This window comes from Leuciscus leuciscus, assembly GCF_965113295.1.
Source record: "Leuciscus leuciscus genome assembly, chromosome: 7".
NCBI lineage: Eukaryota > Metazoa > Chordata > Actinopteri > Cypriniformes > Leuciscidae > Leuciscus > Leuciscus leuciscus.
In genome coordinates this window covers 11,146,554-11,163,028 of record NC_138731.1, presented here as the reverse complement: position 1 = coordinate 11,163,028, position 16,475 = coordinate 11,146,554, and the positions used below count along the sequence as shown (strand labels likewise).

Here is a 16,475-nt window from a genome sequence, read left to right as displayed (position 1 = left end):
CCTGGTAATTTTGTTAGTATTTAATTTACGTTCACTGATTCTGGCTTCTCTCTTTTCTGTCTCTTTCTTTTCATGTGAACTGAGTAGGCTACACATGCTTATATTAAAAAATATAAACTTTATTTCTATTCAATTTTCAAAATTATTTATAGCCCATATAGGCTGTGTTACACACGCCCGTCTGCCTTTTGGTGTAAATAAAAGACTAGAGTGGTAAATGTTAAAGACATATTATCATGGTACAGTTCAGCCTATTATTGATTTTTATTTCCACTTCACTTTTATCCAAAGAGACGGAACTATTTGCACTGTATTTATCAATGGGAAATATGCTAATATAATCTGTCATATACTGTGGCTCACATAATGGGGTTGCTTGCAAATCGCAGCAGCACGAATTACGTGACCAGCAACATATTTCTGCTTCAAATATTGTGTGTAGTTAACAGTGAGTGGTGGTTTCAGACATTATTTTATTAAAGTGCATTTGTCAGTGCCGCACTCGTACTGACTCTTATTCTGCCTGACAGAAAGAAAAGCTCGTAGCTTACTGAAGGTGGAGCGGTTTGACCAATCAGATGAAAGGGGCGTTTCAGCGGCGACCACATGTGCAAATAAAACATCGAACCCATAAACCGATTTTTAAACCACTAACGAAAATTAAAAATCGAGCCAAAATCTCATTTTTCGTTTTTTTTTAAACTAAACTAAAAAACGAATAAACGAGCTGGTTTTCATTTCTCGTTATTCCATTCCAAACAGGAAATGAAATGATCAAAAAGTACACGGACCCAAGTGCCAGTGGGCTACTTTTCACAGTACTGTAGCTTTGCAGGAAGGTTTCTTCTTCAAGCATCTTGGAGACGTTCCCGCAGTTCTTCTGGATTTAGTTTGTCTCAGTTTTTTCTGTTGAGACAAAAGGTGTTTTACATACAAGTCCATAACAATACATTAGCATGAATCAATTGTAATTCCTGTAAACTGACAGTTAAAAAAAGAAAAGAAATTCATATTATTTCCACTGATGTGCCACTGATGGACAGAACTCTTGTAAATGAAAGAGCTAATAGGCTGTTGGTAAAGTCACACATCACTGCAGCTGCCATTAGAAGCTCTGGTTCCCAGTAAAAGGAGAACTACTGCACATGCACAATGACTAAATCTAATCAAAATTTACAGTTTTAACTCTATTTGATCTTATGACACAGTTCGTGTCAGATTTTATTGCTAATTTTACAATATGTTTGGAGATTTCAGGAGTTCCCCATTCAAGTAAATAGCAGTTAGCCTTGCATAACCTAAAAAAAAGTTGCTTGGAGGCTTTGCAAATATGGCTACCAAGAGAACTGATGTTCATTGAAAGCAGAAAGCTTGTCATACTCAACTTTAGCAGAAACCTTGATTTGTTTAGTTTTTCTGAAATTAAACAGTCTGAATAGCCTTCCTTATGGTATAATATAAATAATAATCTGTTTTTGTGTTCAAGCAAGAAAAAACACATGTTGGCTTGGAGTCACATGATGCTTAGCATATTTTTTAACTGTTTCTTTCAGAATTATTATGAACCATTTTTAAAAGCTGTACTGTTTGACGTTCTTATATTTTAGATGGAGAAGCTGAAAGCTCTGGGATATGTTCCTCTTCTTCTACTAGGGAAATGTTCGAAGGCCCATAAGTGGACAACGGAGGTCCAGTGTCCCTTTGAGTTCCCACCTGAGGGACATATGGTGATGGACAAAATGCTCATCCTCTGTGAGTATATTTTACAGGGTAAATTGTATTTGCAAGCACTGGTACCTAAATACTGTAGCTATACAAGTTTCTATGTTAAACTACACTTTATTTACAGTTTTTCTCCATTGGTTTGGCTAATTTCTTGAAACAGAAATGACATTCTCAAAATAACATGGACAAACCTCCAAACCACTTGGCAATTGTTCACAACAGAATTGAATTTCTCATTCATTTCATCAAATTGCAAATGTCTAAGTACATGTCTCAATGTCTCAGTACATCTTTGCAAATGATTAAGTACAGGTAGCCTACATTTAGCACAATTCCCAAGTGAATAGATCTTGTTGATCTAAACTGATTGTTGATTCTCAGTCTAATGGTTGTTCGCTCCAAAACGTGTCAGCGTCATTTCATTGTATAAGTCATTACATGCACAATAGTCTGTTCAGTTGTCAAAATTAGTCAAGAACATAATACCATGAATATCATATATGTATATATACACCATATAATATTATTGGCCACCGGGCCACGGTGGATGTCCCAGGCCAGCGAGGGGGCAATATAACTATGTGTGCTGCCATATCTGAGAATGGTGTGGCCACTCACATCCCCAGTCTTGGCCCATATACAGTTTTTCTCAGTCGCTTTGGTGCATTTCTCACATCATTATTTACATTTGCACAACAGTTAATGCAGTTCTCAAAACAATTAGTACAAACTGCAAAACCTAGTTGATAACCTGCAAAAGCGTGTCACTTGCTCAAAATGGAGATAGCTCATTCCTCAAAAGCAAGTATTCATGTCAATGAAAGTGTCAATGTCATCAAGATGAAAAGTCCTGACACCATTGTTTATGAACAAGATAGTCAAATGGCTTTGTCACATTTTCATTATGACAGTTTACTCTGTAAATGTTTTCCAATGCAAAAAAGTCAGATCTTGGTGACACTACCTGAAAATGCTCAAGACAGCACTATATACTATTTGCACAGCCATTTGAAAAATACAGTAAAGTTACACATTACTGTATTTAGTGAGGTAACTGAGTACAAGACACTGAATATGTATGTTTCACATTTTTACTGCATATTCATGTTCACAGCATTGTGCAAAATAAAAAAGACACCCTTATTTACAACAAACATAAACTTCCTTTGGGTAGAGCTGTGCACAACTGTAAACACATTATTGCAGTACATATTGGAAGTGAACATTGGTTGCAACTAATGCTTCACACACCCCTTCTCATCAGTGAAAGCTGAGATTCACGTGAGAGAAATTGTTCAATTTAGGAGACATTTTCAACAAAAAAATAAAAAAAAATAAAAAAAATAATTGTGTACAATTTGCTTGACAGATTTTGACAACTAGTTCAACATTTTTGTATGTAATGACTCAAGCAATGAAATGAGGACTATTAGTTTTATATGAAATGACTATTCAGCATTCACAAGTATAGTTCATTTTGACTGACGTCATGACATAAGCAAATGATAATGTTATAAAACAGCAGAGAGTTGTATGAAAGCAATTGATGCATGTCCAAAAGCATTTGCAATTTGTTGGAAGGAATGAGAAACTGCTACTATGATGTGCACAAATAACTAAATGTTGTGGAGGTTGAACTAACTGTTGTGCAAATGTAAATAGTGATGTGAGAAATGCACCAAAGCGACTGAGAAAAACTGTAATACACAGAACCTCCTCATCTTCTTGGACTGCCTTCATTTTGATTTGATCCCTGAAAATGAGAGAGGTCTCGTAGGGCCTCACCTACCACAATATGTCATTGTATGGGACAATGTGAATTTCCACCGTGGCCCGCTCATCAGGGCCTGGTTCACTACTCATCCAAGGATGGTCAAGGTGTTCCTACCACCTTACTCTCCTTTCCTCAATCCTATTGAGGAGTATTTCTCCGCTTGGAGGTGGAGAGTGTATGAGCATCGGGCTCAAGATCAGAGGTCCCTGCTCCATGCAATGGACGCTGCGTGTGAGGATCTTACAGGAGATCAGTGTAGGGGATGGTTGCGACATGCACGCCGTTTCTTCCCTCGTTGCATCGCAAGGGAGAATATACGCTGTGATGTGGACGAGAATCTGTGGCCAGACAGACAGCAGTGTGTGGATGGCCAGGAGGGTGAGGAGGACGGTGGCCAGGAGAGGGAGGGTGAGGACAGCGACCACTGAAAAAACTGTTAGTTGTGAAACTCCAGCTTTATTTACTGCACTGTAGGCTGCATATCATTTTTTGTTTGTGTGTTTATATTACAGTATATTATGCTGTAAACATTTTCTTTTTACTCTGATGTATGGAAGTTATTTTATGTGTGTGAATGATAATGGTTACAATTTCCTTGGCAGTATGAGTGCAGTGTGTGATGTTAAACCTTGGAGGCTACTCTTACCCTAAAATCCTATTTATTTTTTTCAGTTTTATACACAATTGTATTCTGTTAGCTAGACAAAAAACAGTACAGTAACCATTGTCAATGAAGGACTGGGCTAAGACTGAAAGGTGGACCTGAGAGATATTTCAATGGTCCTCTGCCATAGTGACAAAACATCTAAACATTTTGACTTGCAGTGCTTACACAATGCCAAAGGGACGAAGCATTTTGGGGGCACTGACTGTTTAAATGAGAAGGAAATTTAGTTTTGAAGCATGAATGAACAGTTTTGGGAGAGATATGAGCTTTTTCAAGTGAGCTATAGTGTTGTGCTGAACTGTAAGACTGTTTTGCAAAATGATCTTAGAGTTTTGAGAATGTAATTTCTGTTTCAAGAAATGAGCCAAACCAATGGTACTGTAAAAAAAAAAAAAAAAAAAAAATATATATATATATATATATATATATGACTTTAATGGTACTTTTTTTAAAGGTTTAAGTCCAGAAGAAGAACAAGAGGTCACAGAAGGTAATGAAGCAGAAAGGCAGGACTTGAAAGAGACTGTAGAAGATGAAGAGGACATTATACTTGAAAACAATGTAGAAATGGAAAGACTGGAGGATGAAGAGCAGATCGAAGAACAACAGATAGAAAGTGGGGAGGAAGAACCAGAGAGGCCTGTTGAGGAACAGAGATTCAAAAGTCCAGAAAAAGAGCAAGAGGACACAGAGGGTGATAGGACAGAGAGTCAGGACTTACTGTACAGTAAAAGAGGCTGTAGAAGATGAAGACATTTAATCAGAGAAAAATGTAGAAGTGAGGATGAAGGAAAGATCGGAGGATAAAGAGCAAATTTAAGAGCAAGAGACAGAAAGTGGAGGCGGAGAACCAGAGAGACCTGTTGAGGAAGGAGACATGAAAGTGAAAGAAAAGACTAAACAGGCAAAGGAGATGAAGAAACAGGTAAAGAAAAGAATGATCAGTGCACTTAAGATGAATGAATTGGAAGAGAGAAGAGAGATAGAGAGAGTCGTATTAAAACCAGAATGGTGAGTAGAAGAAGATGGGCTGAAGCAAAGACTCACTTCTATTACTCATTAATAATGCCCAACATGGCAAATTAATCCAATCTTCTAAATAAAAGAGCAAAGTGTTGATTAGAAAAGTTAACACGTCATCCCAGCTGCCGTTAGAAGCTCCGGTGGCTCTAGATATAGACAGTATTCTGAGATTCGTGTGTATGACGCTCATGCCCATTGGCTGCTCCAGTCTGAAAAGTTTTTTGTTTTTCTTTATACTGTAGGGAAAACATTTTATGAGACTGTAGTTGTCAAATTTTATTGGTGATTTCAAATCTGAAATTTTATCTTAAATGTAATAATTTAACAGTTTTGGAGAATTGGATGTTTCCCCATTCAGAGAGATAGGAGCTGCACTTGGATGACCAAAATCCCTCTGGCTCTCCCTTCATGTCAGTGTCTGGACACAGCTTTGAATGCCATTTGAAAGACATTTATTAGGCTAATAGTTTGACGATCCAGACACAACTTTATTTAGTTTTTCTCAGTATATGGAGTGGACATTAATGAATGATTGGGAATACAGATTTCACTTCTCTTTAAATAAAGCTTATTATCTGCCTGTTATTCAGTTACAACACTTATAGATGCTTTTGTATTTCCATCTCCAGCCTGCAGGAGTATCGCCAAGGACTTCAACTGGGGGATTCACAGCCAATGATTGATGATGCATTTCAGCAGCGACCATTGCAAGTTCAAGTTTACAATGCTTCTTCATGCTTCGATCATCCATGACCTTATCATTGGCTGCTGTCTACCTATATCAATCGTGGAAAATGAACATTTCAGACATTTTTTACACACCATGGATGAAAGATACACCCCAATCTCCAGAACAACAATAACCAGCAAACAGATACCTCAACTAGTGATGAGAGTGAAAGAGTGCATCAAGTCCAGTCTGGTAGATCAGAAATCAATCTCTGTAACTGCTGATATATGGTCAGATCTTACCTGGGAGTCACAGCTCATGTTCTCAACTCTTCAGCCAGTGGGTACTCTCTGAACGCCTACCTGCTGGACTGCAGGAGATTCAAAGGGCGTCACAGCTCTGAAAACATTTCAGCTGCATTTGATGAAATACTAGATGACTACAATATCAGTGATAAGGTAGATTTTATCATCACTGATAATGCAGCTAACACCAAGAAGGCTTTTAAAGTCATTATGGCAGACCACTCAGATGACAGTGAGGATGAGGAGGACATGGTTGGGGAACAGTTAGATACAGACTTTCTTCTTGGTTCCCGTCAACGGCTATCCTGCTTTGCCCACAGTCTTCAACTGGTTATCGGGGATGGGATGAAAGAAGTAAAAGTGATGTCTCGGGCAATCTCAAAAATGGCCAAACTTGCCAGTCTGCTGCACAGTGGCACGATTTGAGGCTGTTTTTGGAAGTGGTAAAAGCATTCCAGTCTCAAATGTCACGAGGTGGAATTCGCAATTCAGACAAATACAAGCAGTCATCGAATTAGATCATACTGCACTAACTCAGATGTGCTCAGTGGACTTTGAGAATGTTGTCCTCAGCTCACGTGAATGGGCCCAGTGTAGAGAACTTACACAAATTCTTGGACCGTTCGCTGAGGCCACTGAATTGACCGAAATTGTTACATCAGCATGGTTGTCCCTACTGTCCTCGAGCTACATTCTCATTTAACAGAAATGGATAGTGAAAAGAGACTCTGTAGGCCACTGACCAACATATACATGCTGGGAGCGATGCTGGACCCCCAGTTCGGGATGAACTGGGCTGAGATGGATGTCAGAACCAGTGGCAGTGCTACCACCATACAAAATACTAAGAAGGAACTGCAGAAGTCACTAACAGGTATTTATTTCAAAATCCCCCCTTTAAAGTACAGTGTATTTGCAAGGTTATTGAAGTGGAAGAAGAAGTGAGTCAAATTTACTTCTGTTTTCTTTTTTTCCAGACAGCTTGATCGCTCAGGCTAAGAAAGTGGACCTGGACATCTGTGAGGAACCCACAGAACCAACCCAGGATTCTCCCCCAAACGCCAAGAGTCCACGGCTCCTGGCAAAAGTGAGGTACATACATACCTGGAGGATATTCAGAGCTGTCCGGCAGAGCAGGATGCCCTTGTATTTTGGTTGAAAAACAAGGACAAAAACCGTCATTTGCATGCCCTAGCTGTCAACGTGCTTTCTGTACCTGCTTCTTCAGGACCAGTTGAAAGAGTGTTCAGTGCTGGAGGGCTCATTATGAGGCCCCATAGAGCCAGTTTAGGAGCGGAAATGCTCTCCTTCCCTCATATTTCTCAAGTGTAACAAAACACTTTTGTAAAACTGAATAGTTGTACTTACCTCACCTGCAGACAGAATGCTACACTCTAAAAGTCGATAATTTACTCAGATTTGTTTTTCCTGTTATAGTTCATGTTAAAAAAGCTTTTGAAGAATACACCGTTGTACAAATGCTTGTACAGTTAAGTATAGACCTTATGTAGCCCCGCCCCTTTTCAGCGCTGCGCTCATTGTCTTTTGACTTCCGGTCTGTATTTTCACAGTGATATTGCGTATTTATGGATGAACGGCTCGTTTTAAAATCTTCCCGGTCTACTGACATTTGTTAAGACATCTGCTTTAAACATTACAATCCTCATGATAACTTTCATTAACTTTACATTAAGTAAATCCACTTCAAAAGCTAATTACTCCTGGACAGCAATGCCATAGAAATATACAGAGCGACCGCAAAAACAGAAGTTAAAAGACAATATTCTAAAGATGGCGGCGTCCTCGTTTCTCTGGCGCATAAGGTCTATACTGTGAAAAATTATTCTTATGAATTTCTTAAACACCTGATGAATTTATTTTAAAATTCTGCAGTTTGTCCTCAAATAAAAATAACATATGTTAAATTACACTGTGTTCATTGTTGTTTAAAAAAATACAATGTCTTTCCTATTAACCCACGTCCAAATAACAATATAATACAATACAATATTTTTTTCAGGGAAGGCATAAACCAACCATATATATATATTTATATATACCAACCACAATATAGCTTCACTGCACATGAAGACACTTCTTTTCTACACTACTGTGTACATCTGCAGTGAAGCTATATTGTAATTTAGTTGCTCAAATGCTCAGTACTAGTACCTAGCAGTGGTAACAGTAGTGGGTTGGTGTTTGTATATCAGTTCTAACACTGATATTATGAGGTATCACCATATGTCATCATTCTGTTTTCTTTAGATAAGAAGATTATATGATATCAAGGGGAATTTCTATACTTAAAAATCCTGGGTGTTGTGACACTGTTTTTGCTTTTAGATCAACAAATAATAACCCAAAATGATTGTCTTGATAATGTCATGCATAAGACTTTTTTTTCCTGTCCTGGACTCGGCCTTGACTTGGACTCGAACCTCTTTGGACTCGGTCTTGACTCGGACTCGAACCTCTTTGGACTCGGTCTTGATTTGGCTCGAACCTCTTTGGACTCGGTCTTGACTTGGACTCGACTAGTCCTGGTCTTGGACTCGACAAAGGTGGTCTTGACTACAGCCCTACCAAGAGGCATTTCAAAGATGGCCACTGAGTGAAATGACTTTGGCTAAAGCCAGTACAATGAGCAAGGAACAATGTGAACTTGAACTAAGGCTAAAAAAAGTTTTGTTTTACTTCACAGCAAGTCAGCTGTCAACATGGCAGCAAAGAGAAAGACACAGGTATAAAATGTTATACAATACAGTTAGCTCTTTGCTAGTCTATTACACATTGTCATCCATTTGGAAAGTTCTCATAATACTGATGTTTATATTTGTTTCAGTGCTGTTTAGATTTTTAGATGTTTAAAAATTGTTTTGCATTTGAACTTTTAGACATTCTCTGTCCAAGTTAAGTAATTAATTCATTTCTAACCAGATTTTACATTTGTACAGAATGTCCATTCCATGCGTCTCTGGACGTATTTCCAGTGGAATTTGTACCCAAGATGCGTCTGAGAAAGGTTGGCATTAATCTGTATTTCAATCTGTTAATGTTGTGTGTTAATAATACCGGTGAAGTTTTCATGTACAGAACATTAATTTAAATAATTTATTAAATGTCGGCGCCAATGGCCTCGTGGTCAGTGCAGACATGTAGCGCCTTTGCGCTCGGGCGGCCCGGAGTCCCGGCTCGTGGACCTTTCCCGATCCCATCCCCCGTCTCTCTCCCACCTCGTTTCCTGTCATCTCTCTACTGTCCTGTCACAATAAAAGGAAAATCACCCAAAAAAAATTATAAAGTCATTAATTTATGTTTTTGCTCAAACTATGAATGGATCAGTATCCCAAAAATATTTAGCTCTGTTGTAATGTTAAGAACTCCACATTCAGTGTATGCTAATGTCTAGGGTACTTTATTGCAAAAAATAAACATCTGGAATGGAATTCATATTTGCTTACTGATTACAGTATGAGTACAGGCAGTGCAAAAGAGCATACGGTTAGAAGATCACACACCAATACACAAACAATGATTAATAAGGTGAAGAATTGTAAATTCATATTTTAATATAAAATATTCTGTACATTACTACTGTGAATATAACATATAATCTAACTATATAACATGTAGAGTTCAGGTGTATATTTCCATTACTTCTGAATATGTTAACAGCAGTTGTTGAAGTTGCTCTTCAGTCTGAGTGGCATTTATGGGTCAGTTTTGGTTAAGATGATAAGAATCCTAAATGATGAATTGGAATTCAAATTTCAGATTTCATGCTTTGATGACAAAACCTGCTGTAGTGCGGATATGCTGGAGCTTTGCTTGTGGAGAAAGGTCTTTTTAACTGGTGGTGAAAGCTGTCTGTTAAGGTTAGGGGTTAGTTTCTGTTGTAGTAGCATTCACCTTTCAGCACGCCACCTTTCGTTACGTACATCCCTCGACCTGCAGCTTCCCCTGTCTCTGTCTCTGTGCTGGGGGTGTTGCTGGACCACAGTAATGACACATGAGGATGGAGGCTTTCCGTGGTGCTTTGTTAAAAGTTTTTGATGAGTTACGTTAAATGCTTTAAAAAATGTAGTAATGATATGTAATGATATGTAGTGATATGTAAAAATTGAAATGTAATGATGATTTGTTTAGTAATTGGCTCTTTATTTTTACCTAATTCAGAGGGACATAAAGAGGTGTTGGTGCATTGGTTGTCTTGTCCATCCTGGTAAGAATAAGTAAACCGACATGGCAACTTAATTCACCTCTGTACATTTCTCATTTATTGATTGTTGTTTTTACTTTTTTCCCAGTAAGAGGACATGGCCACACACCCGGCAGCCTGAAGATCATGTTCAAATTACTCTCACTCAATGTTAAGTACATTACCGGTACATGAAGACAGTCTTTTGTTTGTTTGTTTGTTTTTGAACCACAGTTTCTGTTATAGTGGACAAATAAAGGTTTGTGTTTTCACTATGTCCAATTACATCTTTTGACCTTTAAAAAAACACCACATTTGTATGCCTGAAATATCCAGGAGCTGGAGCTAATCCCAGCTAGCACAGGCCAAAGGTAGAAAATCCCCCTGAACAGGTGACCAGTCTGTCACAGAGATGACACACACAATATAGCCTCTAGTTCCTGATTAACTATACCTGCATGTGCGGAGGACACTGGTGAAACCCACAGCAACACTGGGGAAACTAGCAATCAGGAAATATGAAGTCATTTTTTAGTCTTACATAGTCATTTTTGAATGTAAGCCCATTGTGTGTGTACAGTATAATATATATATACTGTATATACTTGTCTATTCAGTAAATGTATGGATATGAACAACCATATTCTCTCTAGACTAGAGGCTAGATGTATATTATATTAGCACATAGACACAGATTGCTCCAAATGGGCCCAGTGAGTTGAGTCTAGAGAAAGTGAAGAACCACTACTGCATTAATGCATAAGAACATTTGGTAAATACCATAGTAGAATGATCAAATATTTACCCTTGTATAGTCAAACAATGCTTTTAATAATACAAAACAGAGAAGTTTTTCAAATAATAGTGCTTACACATCCCTTCTGATCAAATTCAATTGGGTGAGAAAAAGTTATAATATATATTTAAGATGAGAGAAATTGTGGGAGGAAATATTATTTGCAGTCTTATAACATTGTATATATGTTATTATAGTTTTTATATATGCTCATTACATATATGCTCATTATAGTTCAGCTGGTGAGATAATAATGGACAGGTTGAAGGGTCCATTTCCAGGAAACACAGAAGTGATTAAATGTATACCTTTAATACACTATAGATACACTAAATATTACAGAAGCACTTTGGTCAAGAAATACTGCAACGCTTTAATAATTATCAGACTTTTTTTTGTAAGCAAAGAAAAAAAAAGTTTCACTGTAATCAACAAATCTTTTGCTGCATCGAGGTTAAACCCACAATGCAATCTGTCGTTTTAGTTTGATATTTAATGGGGGCAAATTTAGTAAGTTTATATTTAACAGGGTAGCAATTGTGAACAATTTTAATAGAGAATTAATTTGGATTTCTTCACCACTACTACTAACCGGTTGGATGACGCATTAGTGATACTGAAAGCTGATTGGCCTTGATGGTTATATATGCGGAAAGGGGCCAATTTAATTAATTTATATGATGTCCGATTTATTCTCCCTTGTGGCTTTTTCCACGGGTTTTAATAATAAAACTGGTCTGAAAGAATGAATATCATATTAAAGAAAACGTCAACATTAAATTTTAATAAATCAGAGTCGATGTGCGCGTGCGTGATTCGAATTTTAGTTGCTAATAGTAACGCATTTTATGAATTCTGCAATCTGCATGTATCCGCACTTCACGATCGACCGCTGTCTGTTGATTGAGAGACGAGGAGAATTAACAGACTTTTTGCTGAGACTTTGCTGACACAAAACTTGATCTTTCAAAGCTATTTTCTGGATTTCTGAGGAGACTTTTATTGTAGAAGGACATCGGGGGATATATCCTTTATATAGAGTTACATTTTTGAAAGCGTTATATAATTTCGGAGAATATTTTTATTTGTTTGTTTAATATTTTTTTCAGGGGTGAAAATTTTTATTTCTGAGGAGATTTCTATTGTGTTGTGTTGTGTTGTGTTGTGTTGTGTTGTGTTGTGTTGTGTTGTATTGCAGTTTGGAGGATATACGTTAACTTAGATGGCTCACATGATGGGCGAAGGAGGTGAGTGCTTTAATTGTTCATTTATGGTTTATGGTATGATGTTGTACAATGACTGACGTTACATTAATTTGAAGAACCCATTTGATCACATTTATCTGATTCCTTGCATGCGAAATAAAGTTTTGAATTTGAGTAACTTAACTGAAGTAAAAATTTGTAATTGACCACAGACATTGATTACTGATTATTATTATTAAAATATAACTAACTATGTGATATGTGAAATATCCATCCTAAGATCACTCCAGATCCAGGAGAGCTGCTTTCCCTCAGACGGCTGGTGGTCAGGAGGTTTGGAGACCCGATTCTGATGACCGTGATGATCAGGATCCGCTGCCCCGGGATGGACAAAGTAAGTTACACAATTTCCTTACTTGAGTGAAAGTAATATTACTCAGTTACAAGTAAAAGTTGAAAAGACTGATTTTTACTCAAGTAAAAGTACAGAAGTACTTGTTTTTAAAAGTACTTAAGTAGCAAAAGTAAAAAGTAAATGTCAATGCATTGTTTTATTATTGTTGTTTGTAATACTTACAGTACCTTATGCCTCTGAATCTATGCCTGCCTGCCCTCATATCAATATGAAATGTATTTCTAGAACACAGTTCCTGTAGTGGGATTGAATGAGAGATTGAATAAGTGCTCTCAATAACGTCCACAATAGTTTCGGACACCCAGTTTCGGGCTGTTCCCTCAAATAGTGCCCTATTTAAAGTTTTTGGGCTTTTAGTATGAATATGTCAGCCACTGTTATAAGCTAGTGTGCTCCAAAACAATGACATTTAGAAGACCAAACCCAACGTTGAAAATGAAAATCAGATTGATGTCAGAATCCAACTACTTTCTACTCAAGGACCTTGACAGAAATGTAGTGGAGTAAAAAGTACGATACTTGACTTTCAAGTGTAGTGAAGTTAAAGTAAAATGTTTCCAGGAAAAATAATACTCAAGTAAAGTACAGATGCTCAAAAAGTGTACTTAAGTACAGTACTCAAATAAATGTGCTTTGTTACTGTCCACCTCTGTCAGACCCGACCCAGACACAGAGTCAGGATCTTCCTGGATATCTGAGTTTTCTGTTTCTGTGTCCACAGGTCAGGCTCACGGGACGAAGGCGAAGGGGAACCCAGATGATGGACGTCCGTCCACTTCATCTAAACACACTCGCAGAGGTCAGAATAGGCTTTTAATAAAGAAGTTTAATGGCTTAGTTTGTATTTCTATTTTCAATGTCTGATTTGTCAACTAAAGTAACGGTAACACTTTATTTTGATGGTCCCTTTTGAACATTCTGTCGACTATAAGTAACTTTGCAACTACAGACGGGTCTAATAGTTGTTTTCATTTGTTTTTTCTTCATTTCACCAGGACGTTGGAAGAGGCCTGATTGTTTCCTCAGGTTCTGGAAGGCTTTTAAGGCTGTTTTCTGCTGCTGTTCCAGGAATGTTGTGGAGCCTTTTATTCCTCCAGCTGATCCTGTTCCTGAACCATCATCACCCTCTCCAGATCATAATGGTAAATCATTATTTCTCCAACATTATTTTAAACAGTATTATCTTGTTTTCCACTCAAAATAAGGCTTGTTTTTACAGAATATTAAAATGATTTCCCCCATTATAATATTATTTTCTCGACCTGCGCTGACAATTTTTAAATAAAACAATGGATCTAGCAACAGTTTTTGATGTCTGAAATGTTCCATCCTCAGGCTGGTCCAGATCCTGGAGAACTGCTTCCAGAGATTCTTCTCCGTGTTTCACGTCATCCTCAGCTTGGACCTCACCCTGGTCCTCACCCCGCCCTGAGACCCATGTTGAGAGGATGTGTAGAGAGTCGCTGAGTCTGAGCAGCCGAGGCTCGTACTGCTCCGAGTGGAGGTGGAGTGGCGATGGATCGGAGAGCCCAAAGCAACAGGGTTTGTCCAGGTCCGACAGCCTCGAAGGGTTTCTGTGTCCTCCGCTGCCGGGTCAAGTTCCTGTCGAGCCAACAGGGTGCCGAACTGCTCAGGGTGCCGTGGAGGCTTCTCCAGTGAACAAGAGCTCAATAGGTGAGACTGAAATAAGGCCGGGCAGTGTAAAGTCTACAGATAGAGATTTTGCTATTTCATGCATAACTGAGTCAAGTTAAAACAATACAAATAACAATAAAACAATGGATCTAGCAAGCTAATAATTGTCTCACATTTTTCTGTTTGTTTTTCAGAGTCCTTTGAGTCTTTCTATAACGTGGAAAAGATGATTGGATCCGGAGGATATGGCAAGGTGTTCCTGGGAACACGCAAATTTGATGGCAAAAAGGTAAATCTTACTGAATTGTACAAACATTTTGCTCTTGCATGCATCAAAACACATTTAAAACAATTTACAGATGGTTTAATAAGATGTTTTTTTTGTGTGTGCAGGTTGCCATCAAGCGGATGCGCAAGATTGACAACGATCTTTATCTTAATATTGTAAGTTGGCCAAAACCTGAATGTGTATGGAGTTGTTTAAGTGCAGATTACTGTAGTTAATACACCCGTAGGAAGCATTAGGTATAAATGTGATCAACAAATAAGCCTAGAGGCACCAAATAACTTTGAGCTGAAAAGGCTCTTTTGAACGCATCTAAAAAGATCAAAGAAAAGTACATTTCAAAATGATGTTTTCTTCAGATTTTTACCCAGCTAACCTTCTGTCTGCTTCTTCTCTTTAGCCTGGGAATCCCGAACCTCTCGTTACAGAAGTGGCGCTGCTGATGATGATGAGGCGAGAATCCATAAGCCCCTTCGTCATACAACTGTACCAGTGGTTTGAAGAGCCTAGAGGATTCACTCTGGTTATGGAGTATCCGGAGCCCTGCGAGAGATTGCTGGACTCAATCACTCGTGATCCTTGGAATGACAGGTTCTCACAGGTCGTCATGAAACAGGCTGTGCAAGCAGTGCAACACTGCATCCATCATGGTGTTTTCCATAATGACATTCATTCACAGAATTTCCTGTTGAAGAAAGACACGCTAGAACTCAAGCTGATAGACTTCGGCTGCGGTCAGCTATTTAGTAGTGAAGGCTACGAGAGCAACATATACAAGGGTGAGCATTTTGGGAGTGTGGAAACCTGAAGCTAGTGACTTACTAATTATTTGATGATGCTTAAAAAAAAAAAGCTCAACGATGTGCAAATGTGTTTCTTACAGGAGTTCCGGATTACTGCCCACCTGAAGTCTTGACAGAACCTCGATTCCACGCCGTCCCTGCAAATGTCTGGTCTCTAGGAGTGTTGATGTACGAGGTGTCGAACGCATGTCTTCCTTTTCTTAATACAACGGAAATCATACAAGCCAAAGTAACATTTGAGAACCGCAACTTTTCCAAATGTGAGTGAATAATGATGAGAACATTGATAAACACACACATAAAGCAAACAATTTGTATAGAAAGTTTAACGGTTGAAGTGTGTCAGAATTTTTATATATAGCTCAACGTATAGCGAAAATGCCAGGTCACATGGTCATGACTAACCAGCTCTCTCCTTATTAAAATGTGTACAGACTGCAGGGATTTGATTGGACAGTGTCTATCCCGGGATCCAACAAAACGCCCCAGCTTAGAGCAGATGTTACAACATCAGTGGTTTGATCGTGATCTACACTAGATTGGAGAAGCTGAGGAGATTCACTCGATCAGTTTCAGGTGTGTGGAAGTGTAACAGGCAGAGTAGGATTATTATCTTTTGTCTTAGATTCTGGATTATTTGTAGTGAGATTTTCAAATTTGTGTTCATTGTAATGTTCTTGTTATAGTCAAATCACCTTCATTTATATAGCGCTTGATACTATACAGATTGTTTTAAAGCCGCATCCCTGTAGTAAACAGGAAAATAACAGAATCAGTAAACCAAACAGAATTCAATTCTGTTCTAGCTCTAAAAAAACATTCATGAGTTGACTTGTTCTTATAATCTTTGTTTTGGATAGGAAATAACACACTTGCTGAGAGCTCTGAGCTGGAGACTTGACCCGAAGCCAGAAGTCCAACACCAACCTGACAGAAACTCAGAGCCTGTCCACGTCTGAGCAAGAATGTG

General features: G+C 38.2%; 1 protein-coding gene and 1 long non-coding RNA gene across 2 annotated transcripts; both read left to right on the top strand.

Moving 5' to 3' along the window:
* Positions 1–825: 825 nt before the first annotated feature.
* On the top strand, positions 826–9,443 carry LOC309503809 (uncharacterized protein). Its single transcript, XM_082176619.1, has 6 exons — positions 826–921; positions 1,608–1,752; positions 5,819–7,038; positions 7,142–7,256; positions 8,869–8,908; positions 9,122–9,443. The coding sequence occupies exons 3-6, from the start codon at positions 6,828–6,830 to the stop codon at positions 9,182–9,184; spliced, it is 429 nt and encodes a 142-aa protein (XP_082032745.1). The 5' UTR covers positions 826–921; positions 1,608–1,752; positions 5,819–6,827; the 3' UTR covers positions 9,185–9,443.
* A 5,908-nt stretch (positions 9,444–15,351) lies between these two features.
* On the top strand, positions 15,352–16,475 carry LOC309503539. The gene is made up of 4 exons (XR_014207707.1): positions 15,352–15,481; positions 15,586–15,765; positions 15,940–16,081; positions 16,366–16,475. It is a non-coding gene; the product is annotated as an uncharacterized lncRNA (long non-coding RNA).

Coding starts and splice junctions, on each gene's coding strand:
- LOC309503809 (XM_082176619.1), top strand. CDS start 6,828: ATGGTTGTCCCTACTGTCCTCGAGCTACATTCTCATTTAACAGAAATG. Junction 7,039..7,141: donor ACTGCAGAAGTCACTAACAG/GTATTTATTTCA, acceptor CTTTTTTTCCAG/ACAGCTTGATCGCTCAGGCT. Junction 7,257..8,868: donor CGGCTCCTGGCAAAAGTGAG/GTACATACATAC, acceptor TTTACTTCACAG/CAAGTCAGCTGTCAACATGG.